General features: G+C 35.0%; 1 protein-coding gene across 4 annotated transcripts in view; it reads right to left on the reverse strand.

Annotated features, from left to right (window-relative positions):
* Positions 1-4,551: 4,551 nt before the first annotated feature.
* The window catches only part of ZDHHC15 (zDHHC palmitoyltransferase 15), a 111,359-nt gene continuing 92,951 nt past the window's right edge, over positions 4,552-22,959 (reverse strand). For 2 of the 4 annotated variants that reach the window (XM_006217166.4, XM_072955852.1), the window contains 2 exons: positions 20,593-20,671; positions 4,552-9,120 (listed from right to left, as the gene is read on the reverse strand). In XM_006217166.4, coding sequence (XP_006217228.1) covers positions 20,625-20,671 — 47 coding nt within the window. In that variant the 3' untranslated portion in view covers positions 4,552-9,120; positions 20,593-20,624. Of the gene's footprint in view, positions 9,121-19,162; positions 19,255-20,592; positions 20,672-22,959 lie in introns of those variants that run through there. The other 2 variants (XM_072955850.1, XM_072955851.1) reach the window with 2 other exon arrangements.

A 22,959-nucleotide genomic window follows, 5' to 3' on the forward strand; every position in this document is an offset into this window, starting at 1 on the left:
TTAGATAACAGAATCCAACAGCACATAAAAAAGACCATACACCATGATCAAGTTGGGTTCATTCCAGGGACACAAGGATGATTCAACATATGCAAATCGATCACTGTGATACACCACATCAACAAGAGAGAGGACAAAAATCACATGATCATCTCAATAGTTGTGGAAAAAACATTTGATAAAATTCAACACCAATTTATGGTAAAAACTCTTACCAAAGTGGGGATAAAGGGAACATATCTCAACATAATAAAAGCTATTTATGACAAACCTACAGCCAGCATACTAAACAGTGAAAAGCTGAAAGCCTTTTTGTTAAAACCTGGAGCAAGACAAGGATGCCCACTCTCATGACATCAAATCAATATAGTATTGGAAGTCCTAGCCATAGCAATTAGACAAGAAAAAGAAATAAAAGGGATCCAAATTGGAAGAGGTAAAGTTGTCATTATATGCAGATGACAAGATACTATATATACAAAACCCAAAAGGCTCCACACAAAAACTATGAGAGCTAAGAAAAGAAACCGGCAAGGTAGCAGGATACAAGATTAACATACAGAAATTAATTGAATTCCTTTACACTAACAATGAAATATCAGAAAAGGAAAGTAAAGAAATAATTGTTTTTAAAATTGCATCCAAAAAAAAAAAACTTGGAATAAATCTGACTAAGGAATTGAAAGACTTATATGTGGAGAACTACAAAACGCTGACTAAGGAAATTAAAGATGACTTAAAGAAATGGAAAGATATCCCCTGTTCTTGTGTTGGAAGAGTTAATATTGTTAAAATTGCCATACTATCTAAAGCAACATATAGATTTAATGCAATCCCTATCAAATTACCCAGGACATTTTTCACAAAACTAAAACAAATAATCCTAAAATTTATATGGAATCACAAAAGACCCAGAATTGCCAAATTATTACTGAAGAAAAAGACTGAGGCTGGAGGAATAACCCTCCCAGACTTCAGACAATACTACAGAGCTACAGAAATCAAAATAGCATAGTATTGGTACAAAAACAGACACATGGATCAATGGAACAGAATAGAGAGCCCAGAAATGAACCGACAAACTTTTGGTCAATTAATCTTTGATAAAGGAGGCAAGAACATACAATGGAATAAAGACAGTATCTTCAGCAAATGATGCTGGGAAAACTGGGTAGCTGCATGTAAATCAGTGAAGTTAGACTACTCCCTCACATCATACACAAAAATAAATTCAAAATGGCTTAAAGACTTAAACATAAAACAAGGCATTATAAAGCTCTTACAATAAAACATAAGCAAAACATTATCTGACATAAATCTTAGCAATGTTCTCCTAGGGCAGTCTACCCAAGCAATAGAAATAAAAGCAAAAATAAACAAATGGGACCTAATTAAACTTACTAGCTTTTGCACAGCAAAGGAAACCATAAGCAAAACAAAATAACAACCTATGAAATGGGAGAAGCTATTTGCAAAAGATGAGACTGACAAGGGCTTAATTTCCAGAATATATAAACAGCTCATGTGACTTAATAACAAAAAAACAAACAACTCAATCCAAAAATGGGCAGAAGACCGAAACAAGCAGTTCTCCAATGAAGACATATGAATGGCCCACAGGCCAAATGCTCAGTATCACTAATTATCAGAGAAATGCAAATCAAAATTACAATGAGGTATCTCCTCACACCAGTCAGAATGGCCATCATTCAAAAGTGCACAAACTATAAATGCTGGAGAGGCTGTGGAGAAAAGGGAACCCCTTACACTGTTGGCAGGAATGTAGTTTGGTGCAGCCATTGTGGTAAACAGTATGGAGATTTCTCAAAAGATTAAAAATAGACTTACCATATGATCTAACAGTCCCACTCCTGGGCATATATCCAGAGGAAACCTTAATTCAAAAAGTTATCTGCACCCCAATGTTGATAGCAGCACTATTTACAATAGCCAAGATATGGAAACAACCTAAATGTCCATTGACAGATGATTGGATAAAGAAGCTTTGGTATGTTTATACAATGGAATACTACTCATTCACAAAAATAGTAAAATAATGCCATTTGCAGCAACATGGATAACCCTGAAGAATGTCATTCTAAGTGAAGAAAGCCAGAAAGAGAAAGAAAAATACCACATGATATCACTCATATGTGGAATTAAAAAAAAAAAGACAAACAAACTTCTTTACAAAACAGAAACAGACTCATGGACATAGAAAACAAACTTATGGTTACCAGGTGGGAAGTGGGTTCGAAAGGATAAATTGGGAGTTAGAGATTTGCAGATACTGACTGGTATAAATGAAATAGGTAAATAAGTTTACTCTGTATAACATAGGTAACTATATTCGGTATTTTGTAGTAGCTTATGATGGAAAAGAATATGAAAACGAATATATGTATATTTATGTGTGACTGAAGCATTATGCTGTACACCAGAAATTGACACAACATTTTAAACTGAATATACTTCAATTTAAGAATTTTTTTTAATCTTAAAAAAAGACAAATACAAATCTGATGTTGTCTCTGGATCATTCAGCTAATAGGATAGACATAGAAGAGGTAAGTTAGTTTTTCCCTCAATAACATTATAATTTTAATATATTGAAAATATGTAGGTATAAGATAGAAGGCTTCAAAGTTTATGGGAAATGTTAATTAAGAGGAGAAATGGGTGAGATTTTTAATTTTTCCCATCTTGGTTTATTTCCCCCTATATTCCCCCTTGGTTTTTTTTAACATGTCACAGACCCCTCAACCCTCAGCACCCAGTAGCGCTGCCACACATACACTTGTGATCTGAAGCCACTTCAGATTTGCATTTGTATTGGTTCCCTCTGAAACACATTACTCTAAGTCTCTTCTCATTGTCCAGGGTAGTTTATGATATGACAGTCGATTGGCAAACATAACTTAAGGACAATATTTGACTAATTGATAACCTACATTTTTTAATGTTCCGAAAGTAAAACTTTTCCTTTCCTTGAACAATGAAATGCATTTTATTTTTATTTAAATTCTTATATGCTACAGCCAGATTTATTTTAGAACTTGCCTGTGCCAACTAAAGAATATTGCTTGTCATCTGGCTCTACAAGGATTAACTCACAGGACACTGCAGTTACTGACCTTTAATGTACCCTGAAAGGAGTTCAGGTTGGAAATCAGGAATAAGGCCCTCTGTGCTCTGGGAAAAACAGGCAGAACAGGCCTTCTGATAGATATTTTCAGGAGGAAGTTTTATGAACCCAAATTCTTGCATCTTCTCATACCTAGAAAAGTACTAAAACCATTAATGGAGGCATCTGCTCTTGGTGACTAGAAGCAACCTTCTACTGAAATGTGTGTTTGACTGCATGTACCCCCTTCACCAAAATCATATACTTACACTGACCCCTCCCCTTCCCACTACCTCTTTAGAGAAGTTCCTCAGAGCTATCTGAGAGGCTGCCTCCTGAGTTATAGTCCTCAGTGAGCCCCAAATAAAACTAAACTCACAACTATCATGTTGTGCATTTTTTAAAGTCAACACCAACATTGTCAGGGTCTGGGCCTGCTACTGTGTTACTTTGTAAAATTGGTACAAATATTTCAGTTAAGATTTATGAGTGAAATTTCTGTTAAAACCAGAAACATATTCAAGTACTTTTAATAAAAATTTACTTAAAATGTACTTTTTACTAGCATAAATTTTCTACCCTTGTAGACTTGGAAGTCTAAACATTGAAACATTATACTACTGTGAATATTTTAATATTTAAAGAGAAGCTAAATTTTCAATGTCTCTGCATATGATGAGAAAATTAATTTGTAAATTTTGTTGTTCATAACATGAAGAAAATACTTTTCTATGTTTATATATTCCTGCATAAATCATCATATGTATATATTTATATCTATAATAAAACTTCCTTTTAAATGCCTATACCTTGACTTTCCTTAGTAACCTCTACCTAAATAAGATTCTTGTATAAAAGTCTACTCTTTTATGCCTTTTTCTCAATCTAGATAGAAATTAGTTGTCCTTTGTTTCTAGTATTTGAATTTTTTATATTGTGCTTGTGGTGCAGACTAAAGCTTATGCATTGGAATAAATGAAATGGGATTTTCAGCTGAGATGTTTTGAGTAAGTAATTTTTAATTAAGCTTAGCTGGAATAAAATACTTCTTTCTGGTTTTAGTCTGACCTCTATGGGTTGGGCCTCCCCGAAGTGATTTAAGTTTTCCATTATCATTTAGTCATGGTCAGCAATTATTGTTCCAAACTTCAGCTTTCAGTGCCCTACACATTCAGTGACTTCTGCTTTCTTGTTGACTAATTCTGTCTGAAAAGGATTTTTTGTGCAAATGGAGCATCTGTTAAAGGGAACCTTATTTGAGGCTTACTTAATAAGGGTCACTCCAAGTATTTCTCTGAAGGTTATGTATAACTTAGGAGCAAGTGGACCACTTTAATCTTTTCTCAGGATCATTTATTCTTTCTTCAGGTGACATGTATCTGGAGAATAATAAACATAGTTTTCAGTGCAAGAAAAAGCAAACCAGAGTTCATATCACCTTTAGGCACACAAATTCTTTCTTTTTCTTTTTACTTACCACAATAACAGAGGGAAAGATAAATGTGTGTAAGGCTGAGCAGTGACTGAACATGATTAAGTGACATTAGACTAGTCACTGTTCTAAAAGCCATTGCTGCTAATTTCCCAACTCACATCCACATAGGATCATAAGAGAGAAATACTGAGCATGGGGATGGTACGGGTGTCTGGAAGATGTTACAGAAGAGTATACATACCATACATACCAATCAACCTGGGAGTGAATTAACTCCACTATAAACCCATGAATAAGACGTATAGAAAGTTCCATCAAAGTTGTCTGAAATTTTAGGCTTTGCCAACGTTAGCATTACCATAATATATAAAAGAAACGACAATTTTATGCATATGCTTTTAATAAAAGACATAGGAAGATAAAGCTGGTCAGTATTTATGAGTATTTTTGTAGCAAGACACATGGTTTTAAGAATACTATATACACTATGAGCAGATTGGTGGAAAAAAAGGATTTGTAGCAAGTTGGCAACTTGAGCTTAACAACTAAGGTCCCCAGTGCTTTTCTTTTTCTGGCTCTCCAATGCATTTTGTATATTACCAAGACCCAGTACCAGCTTTCCTGCTGCATTCCTTTACTGATTTAGCCAGCAAGATGACAGCCATTATTCCTTAAATGCATCTTATCTTATTTTTTCACTTTAACACCATTCCCTATTAAGAATCTATTTCCTGATATATTGCATTCATTGTCTAACTCAATCTGCTGATGGCCAAATACCAGGCTGCTACAAAGAATACATTTAATAATTTTGAACACTGTGGGGGACACAGCCCTAGCCCTTTTGGGGAAGTAAACAGTCATGGATTGCATGCTATTAGGAGCCATCTGTTCATTATTATATTACATAATACTTACATGCAAAAGACTATAATTTAATATGGTGCATTACAGCTACGGTTAAAGCAATGCAGATGTATCATACCTCATAAACCATTTCCCACTGATTGGATGGAATTCATGAATTTTCTAAGAACATGAGACTTGTGGAGACGTCTAACAATCTTCTCACATAATTTCTGTGACCCTGACAGAAGCACAGAACATGTCTTTTGCACCAACTGAGTACTTTAGTTACTCTGAGAACAGAAGTTCTAGAATGTAAGAATTGAAAGTTTTTCACTTGCAGTGACTGTAGGACATTTTTCTACAAGGAGAGGACAGAAACTCATTCCTTTAAATTTTTTGCTCCTGATAACCAGGTAGCCTGCTTTGGGGGGTAGTGTGTGTATAAAATGAGAGGTGAAAGGGGTAGGCTTTGCATGACTGTTACATTCCTATGATTTGGGCCATGTTCAATTTCAGATGCATGTTACAATAATGTATATTCAATATTCTTAAAACATACCTGCTAGGATTGTGCTTATATCTCCATTAGCCTCAGTGTCTACACTTCATATAATTTGGCATAAACATGGGGAAGCACATTCTTTTCTCTGGCAAAGATAGCCCTGAGAGTGGGCTCTATGGGAGCCAGAAGACATAATGGCACTGGCTGATGCTACATAGTTTGAAATATATGTGTTACATGGGGCCAGAGAGGGAAAGAGGTACATATTACATTTCTATCACATACAAAATAAGAAATGTATAAATTCATATTTTCAGATTCTGGACAGTGTAGGACTCTTCTGCAATGTGGTTTCACCCTAATTGCTGTCAGTGTTCTAAGCCTCTTTGTGGTTATTCCAGTACTAGGAAGACAAGTCACTCTAGCAGCGCACTGGACACAGCAACTGAGTTCTGTCCCAGACAGCTATGTGCATTTGGAGAGCATTTCATTTCTTTCACTGCCCTCAATTTTTTGGGTTCTACATGGGGAAAATAATTCTATTCTGCCTCTTTCCAAGGACATTGTTGGAGTGAAAGAAGGAACATTAATAAAGTACTCTAAGCTCTGCAAGAACAAATCAGCAATGAGAGCATGAAAGAAAGAAAGGAGGACACTGATTTGTTTAGAAATACTGTCTGGTTATACTTTTCATTCCAGTCCTGCAATGAAGGATATATAAGAGCACTGGGGAGTTACATAGCACCTTTCACCCGTAGGATCCTAACAATGAGTGTCTTTGTTTTGCAAATGGAAAAGATAGGTACCAAAGATTGGGAAATGAGATCCCACAAAGGTTACTGAACACAACACCAATGAAAAGCAAGCAAAGGAGCCAGATCAGGGTATGCTAATTATCAAACAAACCTCTCTGTCTTCTTTATAAGTAGTCAACCAATTGGGGAGGTGTTTAGGTGCAGAAGTCAATACTCAATGATTTATAATGAGGTTGTATCAGAGTCTGTAAACTAGTGGAATCAGGGTTCAGAGATAGGAATAGGGTTTCTTTATTTCCCTAAGCCCCCAGGTAAAACCCTGATTTATTTGGCCTTTTGAAGACAGTTTAAGTCTGTAAGACATTAAATAATCATCTTTGCATTATAGCTTTCCTGAGCTTTACCCTTCTAGTGCTTCTTTGTAGTTTCCTGACACTGTCTTTTATCACCTGATTTCTATGAGTCCTGAGTGCTAATACACTCTATTCATCAAACAAGTTCTTGATTCCTTCCTGACTTTGAATCATAGTTAGCAGCTACTCTGCCTAAATCCTAGGCAGAAGATGATGGATGGGAAAGGGAAGGATTGCTTTGAGGCCTACTGGCTGTGGTGTAGGCAACGGCCCTACCTTTAGGAGAGGTGCATTTCTATATGAATATAAGGCAAGGCTTGGCAAACATAAGACAGTATGGATGATCAAATAAGCTTTCAAGATAAACCCAAGCAAGAGAGTATTTTGAAGGGAACGAGGAAGGGGAAAAATCTTCCTATCTGAACATACATGATTTCATCATGAAACTCAGTGTGCATAGTCTACTAGGCTGCTTCTCAGCATCTGAGTTTGAGAAACAGTCCCTGGCCCTAATAGATTTAGTCATGTCTAATATTCCCTCAAATGGAATGCTGACTACAATCCATTTAATTTATGCTGAAAGTCTTACCTTGACCAAAATTACCTACAAGATCCAAATGAACAGGTCTTTCATTGCTTTAAGTAGCTAGATTGCTCACATTCACAGCTCCACTGGGGCCTGAACACTGAATTGTTTGTGGCAGACCACTCTTTTTTACTCAAAAAGTTTCAGGGGGAATAGTTTCACAAACATAGCATCCCTCTAGGAGCTCAATAACTTGCTATCAATAAGATGCCTCTAACTTTCACTAATTTATGTAAGAGTTGGGACTTCTATTGTTAGCAGTTGGGTTCTAGAGCACTGACAGAAATGAAAACCGTCAATACCCTTAGGTATTATTATTATTATAGAGAAGCAGCATTAGTGTCCATACTCATTGATTCAGGCACTAGGACTAAAAGAAAGGCTTATTATAAATAAATTTGGAAATGGATGTAAACTATCTTAATGGCTACACTACTACTGAAACTAAAAAAGAAAGAGAGAGAGAAAGAGAAAGAATTGACATATTACTATTCAGTTTCCACTATCTGTACACTAATCCCTGTTGTGAAAACACACATCTTTAGTGTTAATCCTTAGGCTAATTTCAACTGTGAAACTTTACCTTATTAACAGTATTGTAATTAAACATGAAAGTCACCCTTAAACCCCTTAACAAAACCAATGGTCCATAACTTAGGCTTATAGTTCTTGTTTCATAAAGGTTAAAATAAAGCTAGGTAGCAGAGAAAAAAGTAAAAGTTATTGGAGAATTTTACCACAGCTTGGCATTAAAAGTCTTTAAAATACCAATCATTATGTTAAATAAAGTGGAAATCTTATCTAATCTGATCGTCTGTATTAGCTGTGTGCTTTCAGGAACACCATACCTCTATGACAGAGAACAGGTTTCACATTGTTGTTCAATTCCCAATTCGAGGACCTTGATCACAGTGTTTTGAATCTCCCTCTTGAATTTTAGGCACCTCTTATAGGGAAGGTGTTCACAGCTTAGCAAATATTTAAATTAGCTATTTAGGAAGAAAATATGATTGAATAAAAATTTCAGATTTTTCAAACCTTGATTTTCACACCACCACAGCAGAATTTTATGTAAATATGCTGCACATATGCGTGCTTATAAATGCACATGTATACAAGCAGCAAGAGCAATCTGATTCCCCTCAATACAGCAAAGACCCTATAGATATGATTAACAGTCTTTCTAGGGAAGGTAAAGACTCCAAGGAAGTCTTCTGAATACCCCTTTACCTGACAAGTAGAATGAAGAAAAGCCTCTGGAAAGATATGTATGTTACATTTAGGCTTTCACAGATTTGGTGAGGGAACAACTGGCTTGAATTAACTGCTACCAGATTGTTGAGTTCAGTTATTAAATTAAATAACTTGAAAAGTCCTGAAACATCGATCTGCACAGCAAGTATTTGATGAATGCTTTCAAATTGTGAAGCTTGCAATCCACCGTGGTGACTTATTTTGAAGATTAGAATGGTTCCCAACATTGAACTCTGTAAGCCTCATGGGAGATGGAAGTGTCCTGGGAATGAAAAAAATAAATTCACAAGTGAGCTGAACTACTTTAAATATCCATTGACAATAATATGCAACTGTTAAAATTATGTTTTTGAAAAGTATGGGTCAGCATTGAAAAATGTTAAGTGAAAAAAGCAGGATGCAAAATTATATATACAATATTATAATTATTTTTAACCCAGAACTTTTATCTGGAATTATAAAAGACAGATGAAATACACTAAGTTGTTGAAAGTGGTGGATTCACGGGTAATTTATTTTCATTTCCTCTACTTTCTACTTGTATTTTTCACACTTTCTATAGCATATATATATATATATATATATATATATATATATATATATATATATAAATTTACAAGAAATAACATAAGGTTTGAAATTGGGCAATTCTGAATTTGAATTCTAGTTTTGCTATTTGCTATCACTGTGACTCTGGGCAAATAACATCAATGGATCTTAGTTTCTTCATCTGTAAAATAAGTATAACAATATCTACCTAAAATAATATCTGGCATATAGTAGGCACTCAACCAGCTATTATTAGTATAAGCTTTCTGGAAAACAATTTGGCCATATATATTAACAGTCTTTAAAAATTCTTACCAGTAATTTTGCTTCTAGGAGCCTACTGTAAGAAAATGACTACAAGGAAAAAGATTTATGTTCAATGATATTACTGACAGCCGTACTCATAACAGTGAAAAATTGGATAAAATTTTAATGTTGGACAGCAGAAAACTGGTTAAATAAACAACAGTACTTTGATATAATGGGAAATTACTTTCTGTATTAGTGAAAAAAAGAAGATTCAAAACTGAACACAATACTATTTCAATGTTTAAAAACATATTCATAGAAAATATTGGAAGGGATACAGCAAAATGTTAATGTAAGTTATCTTTAGGTGATGAGATTATGGGTGATTTTAATTTTCATCATAGTTTTTTCTCTTCTATATTATGTTTAATATACTTTAAAAGTTATCTCTAATATGTTATTTTTGTTATAAAAGCAATTCATACTCATCATAGAAGATTTGGAAAATATAGAAAAGGATAAATAAAAATAATCTATAATCTCAGAGACTGTTTTCCATCCCTTCTCCTTCTCATTTAGTAATTCAATAAATATTTACTGAATACTTACCTTGTGCCAGCTGCTGTATTAGAGGCTGGCACTAAAATGTGAACAAGACACAAGGACTGCCCTCAAGGAGCTTACAATCTAGTTTCAGAGATAGAAAAGTAAGTTAGCTATTATAGCACAGAATAAAGAGATCTCATAACATTATTATGGTAGCACCCAGAAGGGACATCAGTCAGTGATATACCCTGAGTAAATGATGTGGACACTGACTCCTAGAGAATAAATACTACTGAAGGAACTGAAGGAGACTGGAATGGAGGAGGTGGGAGGTTGCTGAGGAAGTATCCCAATCATGGGAAACAGCAGGGGCATGTTTGAGGGACTGAAAGAAGTCGAGGTGTACAAGTATGGGGATAGAACTAGTGGAGAGAAACCTTGGGAGGTGAGAATTAAGAGAGATGAACCTGGGAAGATGAACAGGGGCTGGATCATAAAACAGCTTATTGTAAACCATGTTAAGGAGCTCATACTGTGCTGAAACCAAAGAAAGAGCCATTACACAGATTTTTGTTTTTTATCATTCTAGTTGCAATATGAAGAATGGACTGGAAGAAGGGCATGATTGGAGGCAGGAAAAACAGTTAAAAGGCTATTGCAGTAATATAGATGACAGATGGTCTGGGGTCATGGTAATCAGAATAAGGAAGAGTATACAGCTTCCAGAGATATTTTGGAAGTACAATCAACTCACCTTGGTGAATAATTAGACGTAGGTGGAGGGGGATGAAGGAAAAGGAACAAAAACAGGAAATGGATTTTTGGGTGAATGAAGTTGAAAGGCACTGAGTTATTCAGGTCTGGAGCTCAGGAAAGAGTGGTGGGCTGGAAATACATACTTAATAGTTATCAGCATATATATGCCCTTTAGCCAAGGAATGGATAGATTCCCTAAGGAATGAGTAGATTTATGTGATGGTCAGGAGAAAACCTAGGAAAATTTGGGAAGACACTGGGAAGATGCTGGAAAGAAGCATGTAGGAAGTTCCAGAGAAGCATGAGAAAAGATTTAAAATTTTTTTTGCTTTATTTTTTTAACTTTAAATTAAAATACAGTAAAATTAACTTTTGTTTGGTTTATAGTTCTGTGAGCTTTTACACATGATAGAATCTGGTAACCATCATCTCAGATAGAATGTAGAACATTCTCTGATCCCTAAACCTGGCAATCACTTATCTGTTTTCTCTCTATATATTTTTTCCTTTTCCAAAATTTCATAAAAATGGAATTATACAGCACATAGCCTTTTAAAGATATTTTTTGTTTCTAAAATTGAAGTATAGTTGACTTACAATATTATATTAGTTTCAGGTGTACAACATAGTGATTTGATATTTTTATAGATTATGCATCACACGAAGTTTATTATAATATTATTGACTATATTCCTTATGCTATGAACTGGGCTTTTTCACTTAGCATAATGCATTTTAGGTTCATCTATGTTTCTATGAGTATCAATTGTTCATTACTTTTGATTGCTGAGTAGTATACTTTGTTTAACCTTTCACCCACTGAAGGAATTTGTTTTTGTTTCTCAGGTTTGGGCTGGTATAAATAAAGCTGCTATAACCATTCATATACAAATTTTTGTATGAAAATAGGTTTTCATTTTCTAGGGGAAGTAATCAGGAGTAGGATTACTGGGTCATATAGTAAAGTGTATGATTAACTTTATAAGAAACTTTATGAAGAAGTGTTTTCCAGAGTACCTGTGCTATTTTGCATTCCCACCAGAAATGTATGATAATTCTCACTGTCCTGCATCCTTCTCAGAACTTGCACTTATCACCGTGTGAAAAAAATTACCTATTCCAATATGGGTGTAAAGGAAACTCCTTGTCGTTTTAATTTGCATTTTCCTAATGGCTAGTGATATTGAGCATCTTTTCTTTTTTATCTCCCCAATGGATATCTATATTTTGAAACTAACTCCATTGTCATACTACCAATTTTCAAATATGAATGACCCTTCATTTATATTTTAACAAAGACTTTTGGCACTAATTTCAGAGAATATTCACAATCAATTTTTATTTTATTTATTTTAATTTATTTTTAATTGAAATAAAGTTGATGTACAACATTATGTTGATTTCAAGAGTACTACATAGTGATTCAACATTTGCATACCTTATGAAATTATCACCATGATAAGTCTAGTAACCATTTGTCTCCATGCAAAGTTATTACAATATTATTGACCATATTCATATTTAAGGCCAGTGTTTCTTTATTGATTTTCTGTCTGGATGATCTGTCCATTGATGTAAATGGGGTGTTAAAATCCTCTACTGTTATTGAATTATTTTCAGTTTCTCCTTTACGTTTCTTAATGTTTGCTTTATGTATGTAGGTTTGCTTATCTTGGGTACATATAAATTTACAACTGGTATATCTCTGTTGAATTGATCCCTTTATCATTATGTGATGTCTTTGTCTCTTGTTACAGTCTTTGTTTTAAAGTCTATTTTCTCTGATGTAAGTGTTGCTACCCCAGGTTTCTTTTCGTTTCCATTTACATGGGATACCTTTTCCAGCTCCTCCCTTTCAGTCTGTCTTTAGATCTGAAGTGAGCCTCTTGTAGGCAACATATATATGGGTCTTTTTTTTTTTAAAATCCATTCAGCCACTCTATGTTTTTAGATTGGAGCATTTAATCCATCTACATTTAAAGTAATTATTGATAGGTATGTACTTACTGCCATTTTGTTCATTGTTTTCAGGTTGTTTTGTAGGCCTTTTTTTTGTTGTTCTTTTCTTCCTTTGCTGTCTCCCCTTATAATTTAATGACTATCCTTAGTGTTATGTTTGGATTCCTTTCTCTTTTTTGTGTACATATCTATTAAAGGTTTTTGGTTTGTGGTCACCATGAGGTTCACATATAACAACCTCTTTCTCTATATATGATTATTTTAAGTTGATGATCTCTTAAGTCCAAACATTCTAACCGCCCTACATTTTTACTCTTACCCACCCCCAGCGTTTAATGTTTTTGGCATCATATTCTATTCCTTTTTTGTTTTGTGTATCCCATAACTACTTATTGTGGATATAGATGATTTTACTACTTGGGTCTTTTAACTCCCTATTAGCTTTATAAGTGATTATTCTACTCCCTATACTGTGTGCATGTTTGCCTTAATCAGTGAGACTTTTCCTTTCATAGTTTTCACATTTCTAGTTATGGCCTTTTTTTGCTTAGAGAAGTCCCTTTAACATTTCTTGTAAAACCGGTTTAGTGGTGCTGAACTCTTTTAACTTTTGCTTGTCTGTAAAACTTTTTATCACTCCTTCCAATTTGAATGAGAACTTCTCAGAGTATTGTCGGTTGTAGCTTTTTCCCCTTCATCACTTTGAATATATTATGCCAATCCCTTTTGGCCTGTGGTTTCTGCTGAAAAGTCAGCTGATAGTGTTATGAGAGTTCCCTTGTATGTTGCTTTCTCTTTCTGCTTTTAAGATTCTCTATTTTAATCTTGCTATTTAATTATAATGTGTCTTGATGTGGACCACGTTGCATTCATCTTGTTTTGGACTCTCTGTACTTCCTGAATCTGGATGTCTGTTTCCTTTCCCATGTTATGCAAGTTTTCAGCTATTATTCCTTCAGATAAGTTCTCTGACCCCTTTTCTATATCTCTTCTCTTTCTGGGATCCCTATAATGTGATGGTAGTATGCTTGATGTTGTCTCAGAGGTCTCAAACTATTCTTATTTTTTTTATTTTCCTATTCAGCTTGTATGATTTCCACTACTCTGTCATCTAGATCACTGATCCATTCCTCTGTGTTACCTAATCTATTGACTCCTAGTATTTTTTTATTTCAGTTATTGTATTCTTTAGCTGTGTTTGATTCTTCTTTATATTTTCTCTTTGTTGAAATTTTCACTGTGATCGTACATTCTTCTCCCAAGTTTTTGAGCATGTTTTTGATAATAACCTTGAAGTTTTTAATCAGGCAGATTGCTTTTCTCCATTTCATTAAGTTCTTCTGGGGTTTTATCTTGTTCCTTTGTTTGGAATGTATTTTTTCTGTCACTTCATTTTGCCTAATTTGCTGTTTTTATTTCTGTGTATTTAGTAGGTTGGTTATGATTGCTGATCTTGGAAAAGTGACCTTATGTAGGAGATGTCCTATTGGGTCCAGTGGTATGCTTCCTCTGGTCACCAGTGCTATATGCTCTAGGGGTGCCCCCTATGTGGGTTGCATGTGACTTTCTGTTGTGGCAGGGCCAACTACTGTGGGTGTGCTGGTGGGTAGGTCTTGATCCCAGTCTGGTTGGCTGTGAGGCCGTGCCCTGTGCAGTGGCTGTGGGCCCACTGAAGGGTGAGATAGGCTTCCCACATGGTTGGCTGTGTGGCCCAGGAGGGTGTGAAGCTGCTGCCAGCTTGCTAGTGGGTGAGGCTGGATCTCCCTGTGTTTGTCTGTGCGGCTTGGGGATGCTCAGTGCTAGTGCCAGCCTGATGGTGGGAGGGGCTGAGTCCCCATTGCTAACAAGCTGATGGGAGGATTCTAAAATGGCGTTTGACAGTGCTGCTGCTATCATGGCAGAATGAGGTCCTCAGAATGGCTGCTGCCACTGTCTCTGTTCCCAAAAGTGAGTAGCAGTTGCCCCCTGTCTCTTCAGGACTTTCTACATGATCATCAAGTGGTTCTGACCCACGCTCCTTTCAAACTACTGCCTCTGCCGTGGGACTTGGAGTGTGTAAGATTTTGCATGTGCCCTTTAAAAGCAGAGTCTGTTTTTTATAGCCTTCCTAAGTCCTTTAACTTAAGTCCTGCTAGTTTTCAATGTAATTCAGATGTTCTGGGAGCTTGTCTTCCCAGTGCCAGATCCCAGGCTGGGGAGCTTGATATGGAGTTCAGACCCCTTGCTCCTTGAGGAGGATTTCTGTGATTGTGAAATTCTTCCCATTTGTGGGTGGCTGACCAGGGGGTGTGGGTCCTGATTATACTGGGTCTCTGCCCCTCCTACCCATTTAGTTGTGGTTCCTTCTTTATGTCTTTAGTTGTGGGAAATCTTTTCTGCTGGTCTTCAAGTCATTCTCGTACATAGCTGATATGTAAGTAATTGTAATTTTGGTGTGTCCATGGGAGAAGATGAGTTCAGGGTCTTCCTACTCTGCCATCTGGGCCACCCCATCAAGCATCTTTTCTTATGCTTATTTCCACTTCTTAGGTGAAATGTCCATTCAAATTTTTGCTCATTTTTTTGTGTGTTTTCTTATTTTTGAGCTTTTAGAGCACTTTACATATTCTGGATACAAGTCATTTATCAGATGTCTGTTTTACAAATATTTTCTCCCAGTCAGTGGTTTGGCTTTTTATTCTCTTAACAATGTTATTCTCAGAGGATACATTTTTAATTTTGTTGAAATCCAATTTGTAAATTTTTTCTTTTATTTATCTTACTTTTGATGTCATATCTAAGAATGATTTGCCAATTCAAACTGATAAAGATTTTCTCCTACATTTTCTTCTAAGATTTTTATAGTTGTACATTTACATATAGATCTATGATCCATTTTGAGTTAAATTTTGTATATGTTATGAGGTGTAGTGGTGTAGTATGTCCAGTTATTTTGGCACTATTCATTGAAGATTTTATTTTCTCCATTGAATTACCATTGTATCTTTGTATAAAAATCAGTTGAGTATCTTTATATGGGTCTACTTCTGTGTTTTATTTTTTATTCTGTTCCATTGGTTTATGGGTCTATCCTTTTGCTAATACCACACTGTCTTGACTATGTAGCTTTACAGTATGTCTTAAAATGGGACAGTTTGACACCTTCACTTTTTTTTCAGAATTGTTTTGGCTATCTAGTTCCTTTAGTTCCATTACTTTTCCACATAACTTTTAGTGTCAGCTTGTCTATCTCTAATTAGGATTACATTAAACCTGCCTATCAATTTGGGGAGTATTGACATCTTAACTATATCGAGTCTTCTGATCCATAAGCATAGCATGTATCTCTGTTTATTTGGATCTTCCATGGTCTTTCTCATCAGTGTTTTGTAAGTTTCAGCATACAGATATTGTATATGATTTATATCTAGTTTTTTAATTTCTTGGCATTATTGTAAATTGTGTTTTTGATTTTGGTTTCCCAGTTGTGCATTGCTAGTGTATAGAAACACAACTGATGTTTGTGCATTGAGCCTATGTGCTGTGAACTTGCTAAACTCACTCATTAGTTCTAGGAGTTTTTGTAGATTCTTTACATTATCTATGTAGACAATCACGTCATCTACAAATAGATAGTTTTACTTCTTTTCCAATTTGAGTGACTTTTTATTTCCTTTGTAGCTCTATTTCATGTTTAAGACTTTCATTATGAAATGGGATAGGAGCCATATGAGAGATTATATGAAGTTGTGGTTAATAGATGAAATAACTACTGGTAAATAGTGAAGACTTATCAGGCCAGTTTAGGTTGGAGGTCACAAATGTGTGTTATTTGTAGTCATTTTCAATCAGTATTTATAATCAGTTGTGTTATTTTTGTAGTAGTTCTCAGCAGCCTGGGTGTAGAAATGGAGAAGACAGACAGCTGGATTGAATCTGGAATTTAGATTTTTGCTGGCTAAGGCAATGGAGTTAGGGAGAAAAGAATATTGACAAGAGAGAGGTTGAAGTGTTAAGGCTTGATAGAGAAGGAAGTAACCTATGTAAAATATTTGTTGTTACTAATATTTTTGGTATAATTCCTTTCAGTGTTTTCCTTCCTATGTAGATACATTTTAATACTTGAAAGTGTTAAAATTAAAATTAAACATGTAATTTTATAATGTTTTCAAGGTTCATTGCATGTTGTAGCATGTATTCTTTTGGTTGCCAAATAGCATTCCATTGTATGGATATACCACATTTTATTTATCTATTCATCAGTAGATGGATATTAGAGTTATTTCCACTTCTTAGCTATTATGAATAATGTTGCTGTGAACATTTATGTAGTAGATTTTTTTGGATATATGTTTTCATTTCTCTTGGTTATATACTGAGGAGTGGAATTACTAGGGCATATGGTAATGCTATATATAACATATTGAAGGACAGCCAAACTGTTTTCCAAAGTAATTGCACCATTTTACACTCCCACCAGAAGTGTATGAGGGTTCCAACTTCTCCACGTCCTCACCAACACTTCTTATTATCTGTCTTTTGTATTATAGCCATCATAGTAGATATTACACGGTATCTCACAGTTTTGATTTGCATTCCCTAATGGCTAATGATGTTACGCATCTTTTCATGTGCTTATTGATCATTTTGATATGGAGAAATGTCTATCCAGACACTTTACCTATTAAAAATATTGGATTTTCTTTTGAATATAGAATTGTAAGAGTTCTTTATATATTCTGCATTCAAGTCTCCTATCAAATATTTGATTTATAAATGTTTTCTCCCAGAAGACCACATATCATATGATTCTCGGAATCATGGATTATATGTAATGTCCAGAATAGGCAAATCTATAGAAACAGAAAGTAGATTAGTAGTTTCCTAGGGGTGGGAGTGGAGGAATGGGGAGTGACTGCTAATGAATATGGGGTTTCTTTTTGGGGCAATAACAGTATTGCAAAACTGATTGTGGTGATGGTTGCATAAATGTGAATATCCTAAAAACTACTGAATTGTACACTGTAAAAAGTCAAATTATATGGTATATGAATTGTATCTCAATAAAACTGATTAAAGTGTACTTTTAGAATTAAACTGCACTGATACAGCTTTTTCACATAACCTTATTAATTATTCTTCAAAATAATTAGTTGTACATAGTTCATCATAATGATTTAGTAATTTATTTCACCACTCCTCTATTGTTAGATATTTAGTTTTGTTTCCAATATTCTGCTATTATAATAAGTTGATGATGAATAGTTACACAGATCTTTGATTATTTCATTAAAATATATTCCCAAAATGGAGTTATCAGATAAAATTGCATGAACAATTTAAGGTTTTTATATGTTATATATTTTGCCCTCAAAAATTATCTGTGAATTTAACCTAACATCAGCAATATATAAAAGCACCTGTTTCAACATATTCTTGCCAACATTAGGTACTCCAACTTACAGGAATTGGCTGCTTTAGTAGGCAAAAATTGAAATTTTGAGTTATTTTAATTTGCATTTCTTTCTAGTGAAGCTGAATAATTTTCATGTTTATTCTTCATTTTAACTTTTATTTTGTTGATTGTTTTCAACCTTTGCATATTTTCTGACTGCTGTGTTCTTTTTCTTACTGATTTACAAGATCTTTGCAAATACAGAATGTTAAATTCTGTGTGTTATATATTTTGCAAATGTTTCTCCAAGTTTTCTTTGCATTTTGAAGAAAATATCACCTAGAATCAGTGCTTTTTTGTGTAAAATTTATGGCAATAAATTTATTTTTCATATATAAAAAGTAGAGACAAAGTGAAAAAATGTTAGCATTTATTAATTCTAATTTGTATATAGATGGGTATTCACTTTATCTTTTATACTTTTCTTTAATTTTAAAACTTTTCAGAAGAAAACAAAGGAAAATATGTATAAAATATGTACTAAATTTAGACATACATAACTTATTCAACCATTCTCCTATTGGTAGACATTCAAGTTGTTTTCCATTTAGAGCTTTTACAAACACCACTGCAGTAATTATATACATTAAAACTCTTCCCTCCTGTATTCCCAAACATTTTTCTATTATTATTAAAATATGACTGTTGTTCCCACAAAATTAATCACTTAATTTATTTGAACAGAATGCCCTGGGAAGCATTGCTTAAAGGCAATTTTGCTTATTGAGGGAATCATATCAAAATATATTTTATGTCTTAATATTTACCCAAGATATTCTGAATAAAAGGGTTACTTTGTCATATAGGTTTGGAAAAAACTTATTCCACTTTTGGGGATTCACAGAGTTCCTTAGTGTATTATAAATCTTGACAAGTACTGCACTAAATATAAGGTTCCATGATCTGCACACAAGAAAATAAGGTCAAGTAAGTTCAGAGGTCTACTACATCCTCATCTTGGAAGTCACAAAACTCATTAGCATCATTCTTATTCTAAAGACAACTCTCTAATTTTGATACAAGGTTTCTTAATTTCACCAGAGAACTTTTCTTCCCTTTAACATTTGTTAACATGTAAAATGTCAAATAAGAAAATGAGAGATAAGCACCATGGATAACTGAAATCTAGATACTACTACCATACACTGTCTTATTTAAACATCACACATTTTATTGGGGCTTTGGATAAGAAGACAAATTTAATTCTTCCTTCTTTTTAACCTTTAATTATAAGTGAAGGTGCACAGTAAATATCCCAAGTCAGGTTTTTAAATGTAGTGCTATAGTGGAAAGGGCATGATCTTTCCCTTTCCCCAGACAGTCTTGGGTTGCAATCTTAGGTTATCCACTTACTAGCTAGATATGTGGTTTAACTTCTCTGGATTTCAATTTTCTCATAAGTAAAATGGGAATACTAACAGTCACCTCACAGAGTTGATGTGAGGATTAAATGAGATAATATATATCAAGTACACAGCAAAGTGGCTGGCATATACAAGGTCTTAGTATCTATACTGATACACAGAAGGGGTCTGGAAGGGAAAGAAATGAAGACTTGAGAACCTACAGATTAATATGTTCCTGAATTATTGCCAGCTTTTTCATGGAAATAGAATTGAAAGGGTTATCAGATCAGAGCTTCGAGCTCCACAGTATTTCTATTACTAAAAATTTCCTTTTAATACTGAATTGCCTTGGGTTTATTTACCTGTGAATGTTGCAAAAAGAAGGCTGTTTAGCTTTTCACTAGACCAAAGAGAATCCAATGTATAAGGCTGCCTACCACTGATAAACAAATTAGTAGCATTTTGGGAGAGTTGGAGTATAAGGACAGTGCTTTTTGCCCGTGAGTGGGTAAGAGTAGGTTATTAACTGACATAATGGAGTCAGGCAAAAAGAACCTATTTGTAATCTATATCATTTCAGAGACCCAAAATGCACCAGGACATGGATTATAATTCATAATCTGAAGGTAAATAACCCAAACAAGATGTTTGGCTGTTCCTGGATATGTAGGTCTTTTAGCCAAAGTGAATAGTGTGAGTTTGTAGGGAGTAAGGGCATTTTTTCCAGTACATTAAACAGGGAAATTATGTATAGAACTTCTGTTTATATGAATAATACAAGAATGAAAAAGTTAACATCTTGTTTGCCAAGGTGAGAACTTACTCTTTTCTAGCTCTCAGAACTGACTCTTAGCAGTCCAGGCAGCGCTCTATGTGCATCTGTCAGAATACTGACCTTTTCGAGAGATGCAGGAAGTGTGAAAAGTGCTATGTTTCTGTTTCCACAGCAAGAGATGATGTTCCTTCCGCATAATCTGTAAGGTTGAAATATGATGGTGATCAAATGTCCATTTCTCTTGTATGGGTGGGTATTCATTCATTGGCATATTTTCTTCATGTACAATTCCCAAAGGCGGCGGACATCTGCAAATATCTAAAGACTGATGTGCTATAGTGAAGCATTTGTAATCATTCCAGGTATTCCCATTCCATAGTCAACCTGCTGTACTATGAACTAAAATCATTTTATTTATCCACATTATCTGATCTATAATAGTGGCTAACATTTGATTTAAATAGCTGTGATGACAGCTCAACATCACTTGGCTTTAATGGAATGTTTAGGGTCTTGCTACTCACAAAGTTACTTTGTCTTGTTATTACATTGGACATAACTGAGATAGTTGTTGTAGTAGTTTAGGTGTTGGTGTGTTTCTAAAAAGGAATGCTGTATCTAGACAATAAGAGACTTTGGAATTAACAAGAAACATCATTTATGGTACAATTGTTCTTGTTTCCAATCAACAGGCTTTTAGGGAGCAAGGTACACTCTGAATCAGCTTGCTTAATGTACAGATAATCACTTTCTTTATATTCCTTGCAGAATAATGTTCTTGACATTTTGAGATTAAGAAAAGCTGACAGTGGTTGTCCTTTACAGTTTCTGCTTAGTACATTCTCCTTTATGAAATCAATGTGCTATTCAGAGTGTTCCTATAAGTGTGAGGTCTGGATCCCAGTGGATAGAGGCCAGCCAGGGCAGGGTGGGTTACCCTTGCCATAGCAGGCTGGTAAACTCTCAAGCCACTGGGTTAACCAGGCAGATTACAGAGACAAAGCTGCTTTCTTCCAGGAAGAGTGGAAAAGTAAAAGGTGGCTCTAAGAATATCTGTCTTTGGAATCATGGCTCTGTGGTAGGCATAACATTCTGTTTTGCTTGGAATCCTGGACTTAGGGCATTTTTGCCCTTAAGTCTGAACAGAGAGCAGTTGTATTGGCCCAGCTCTTCAGCCATCAAACAACTCAAAGAGAAAAAGAGGCAGCAAGTGCTTGAGCATACATCTCATCTTACTGATACACTTCTACCAAGAAAGTGATCGATAAGTGTAAAAGGCAATTCTGGAATTTCAAAGCACTATTTGCCTTGCTGTTTCTTCCTGATGGTTGGCTGTCTCAGAACTTTGTAGGTATGGTTTGGCAATGCTCCTTTTCAGAAACTGGCATTTAGTATTCTGCTAAATGGGTTTCTTTTACTCTTTACCACTGTAATCCACACTCATATTTGGCCCAGAACACTTCCTCCCAGGAATTATTTGAATTAAAATGAAGCTTGCAGACATTGAGCTGAAAAACTCAATGATCAACTTCTTTCGTGGTTTCACTTCTGGAGGACACTATGCTAAGGCTTCAAAGGTAGAGTCATCACCTGGCGAGGACTAAACTGAAAGAATGCAGATACTTCAAAAAATCAGGGTCTGCATAATCGGAGACAAATGCAGAATTTAGAAAAACAATTTATTTCTCCTTCTACCATTTGCACCTATACTGCTTTCACCACCCCCACCTGCTGTTTTTGCCTGTGCTGCAGTGTTTACTTGAACCAAGAATGATGTCATTTTAGTCTTAGTGTATACTGGCTCAGCTCTGGTTCTCCTCTTGTCTTGTCCTAGATCTCTTCTCTTCCTTTAAAATCCTATGTTTCCACATAAACCTTTGATACCATGGGAAGTGACCATAACAGTATATGAACACTTCTTTGTAGCCATTGGTTCTCAGAGATTGGGAAGAGTAGGCAAATGGACACAATGTGGAATCTCAAAGAATTTAGGTTGAGTTGTGACTGCTTTATTGCCTCATATAAGTGACATTACCCCCTTAGCCCCAGCTTTTTCATTTGTAAAACAGGGCAATACTTTCATTCACAGTATTTTTGTGATGCTCTTCCCTGAATTATGTGTCCTCTTAAGTTTTATTCTTGCCCTCTGACTTTCTTTTTTCCATTCATTTCCTTGTCCACATGGATGCATGTCAGCATTGCTTAGGTGATTCCAAATTTTACATTTTATTTCCTTTCCCTGGCTTTATTCTCTCCTTTAATTCTCTCTTGTACCTCTCATGGGCTTAACTGCCATCTCTATATGAATGACTCCCAGATCTCTCTAGTCTCTGGGACTATTTCCAGTTATTTAAAATGTCTTCTGGCTTTAATCCTTCCTCTCCATTTCTAATGTTACCATCACTCCTGAAACCACTGTGACATATGGTCAACTATCTACTGCTCTTTCCCACATCTCCAAATTTCAATCCATCCTATACACTAGTA

The sequence above is a fragment of the Vicugna pacos genome, chromosome X (genome assembly GCF_048564905.1).
Source record: "Vicugna pacos chromosome X, VicPac4, whole genome shotgun sequence".
Lineage (NCBI taxonomy): Eukaryota > Metazoa > Chordata > Mammalia > Artiodactyla > Camelidae > Vicugna > Vicugna pacos.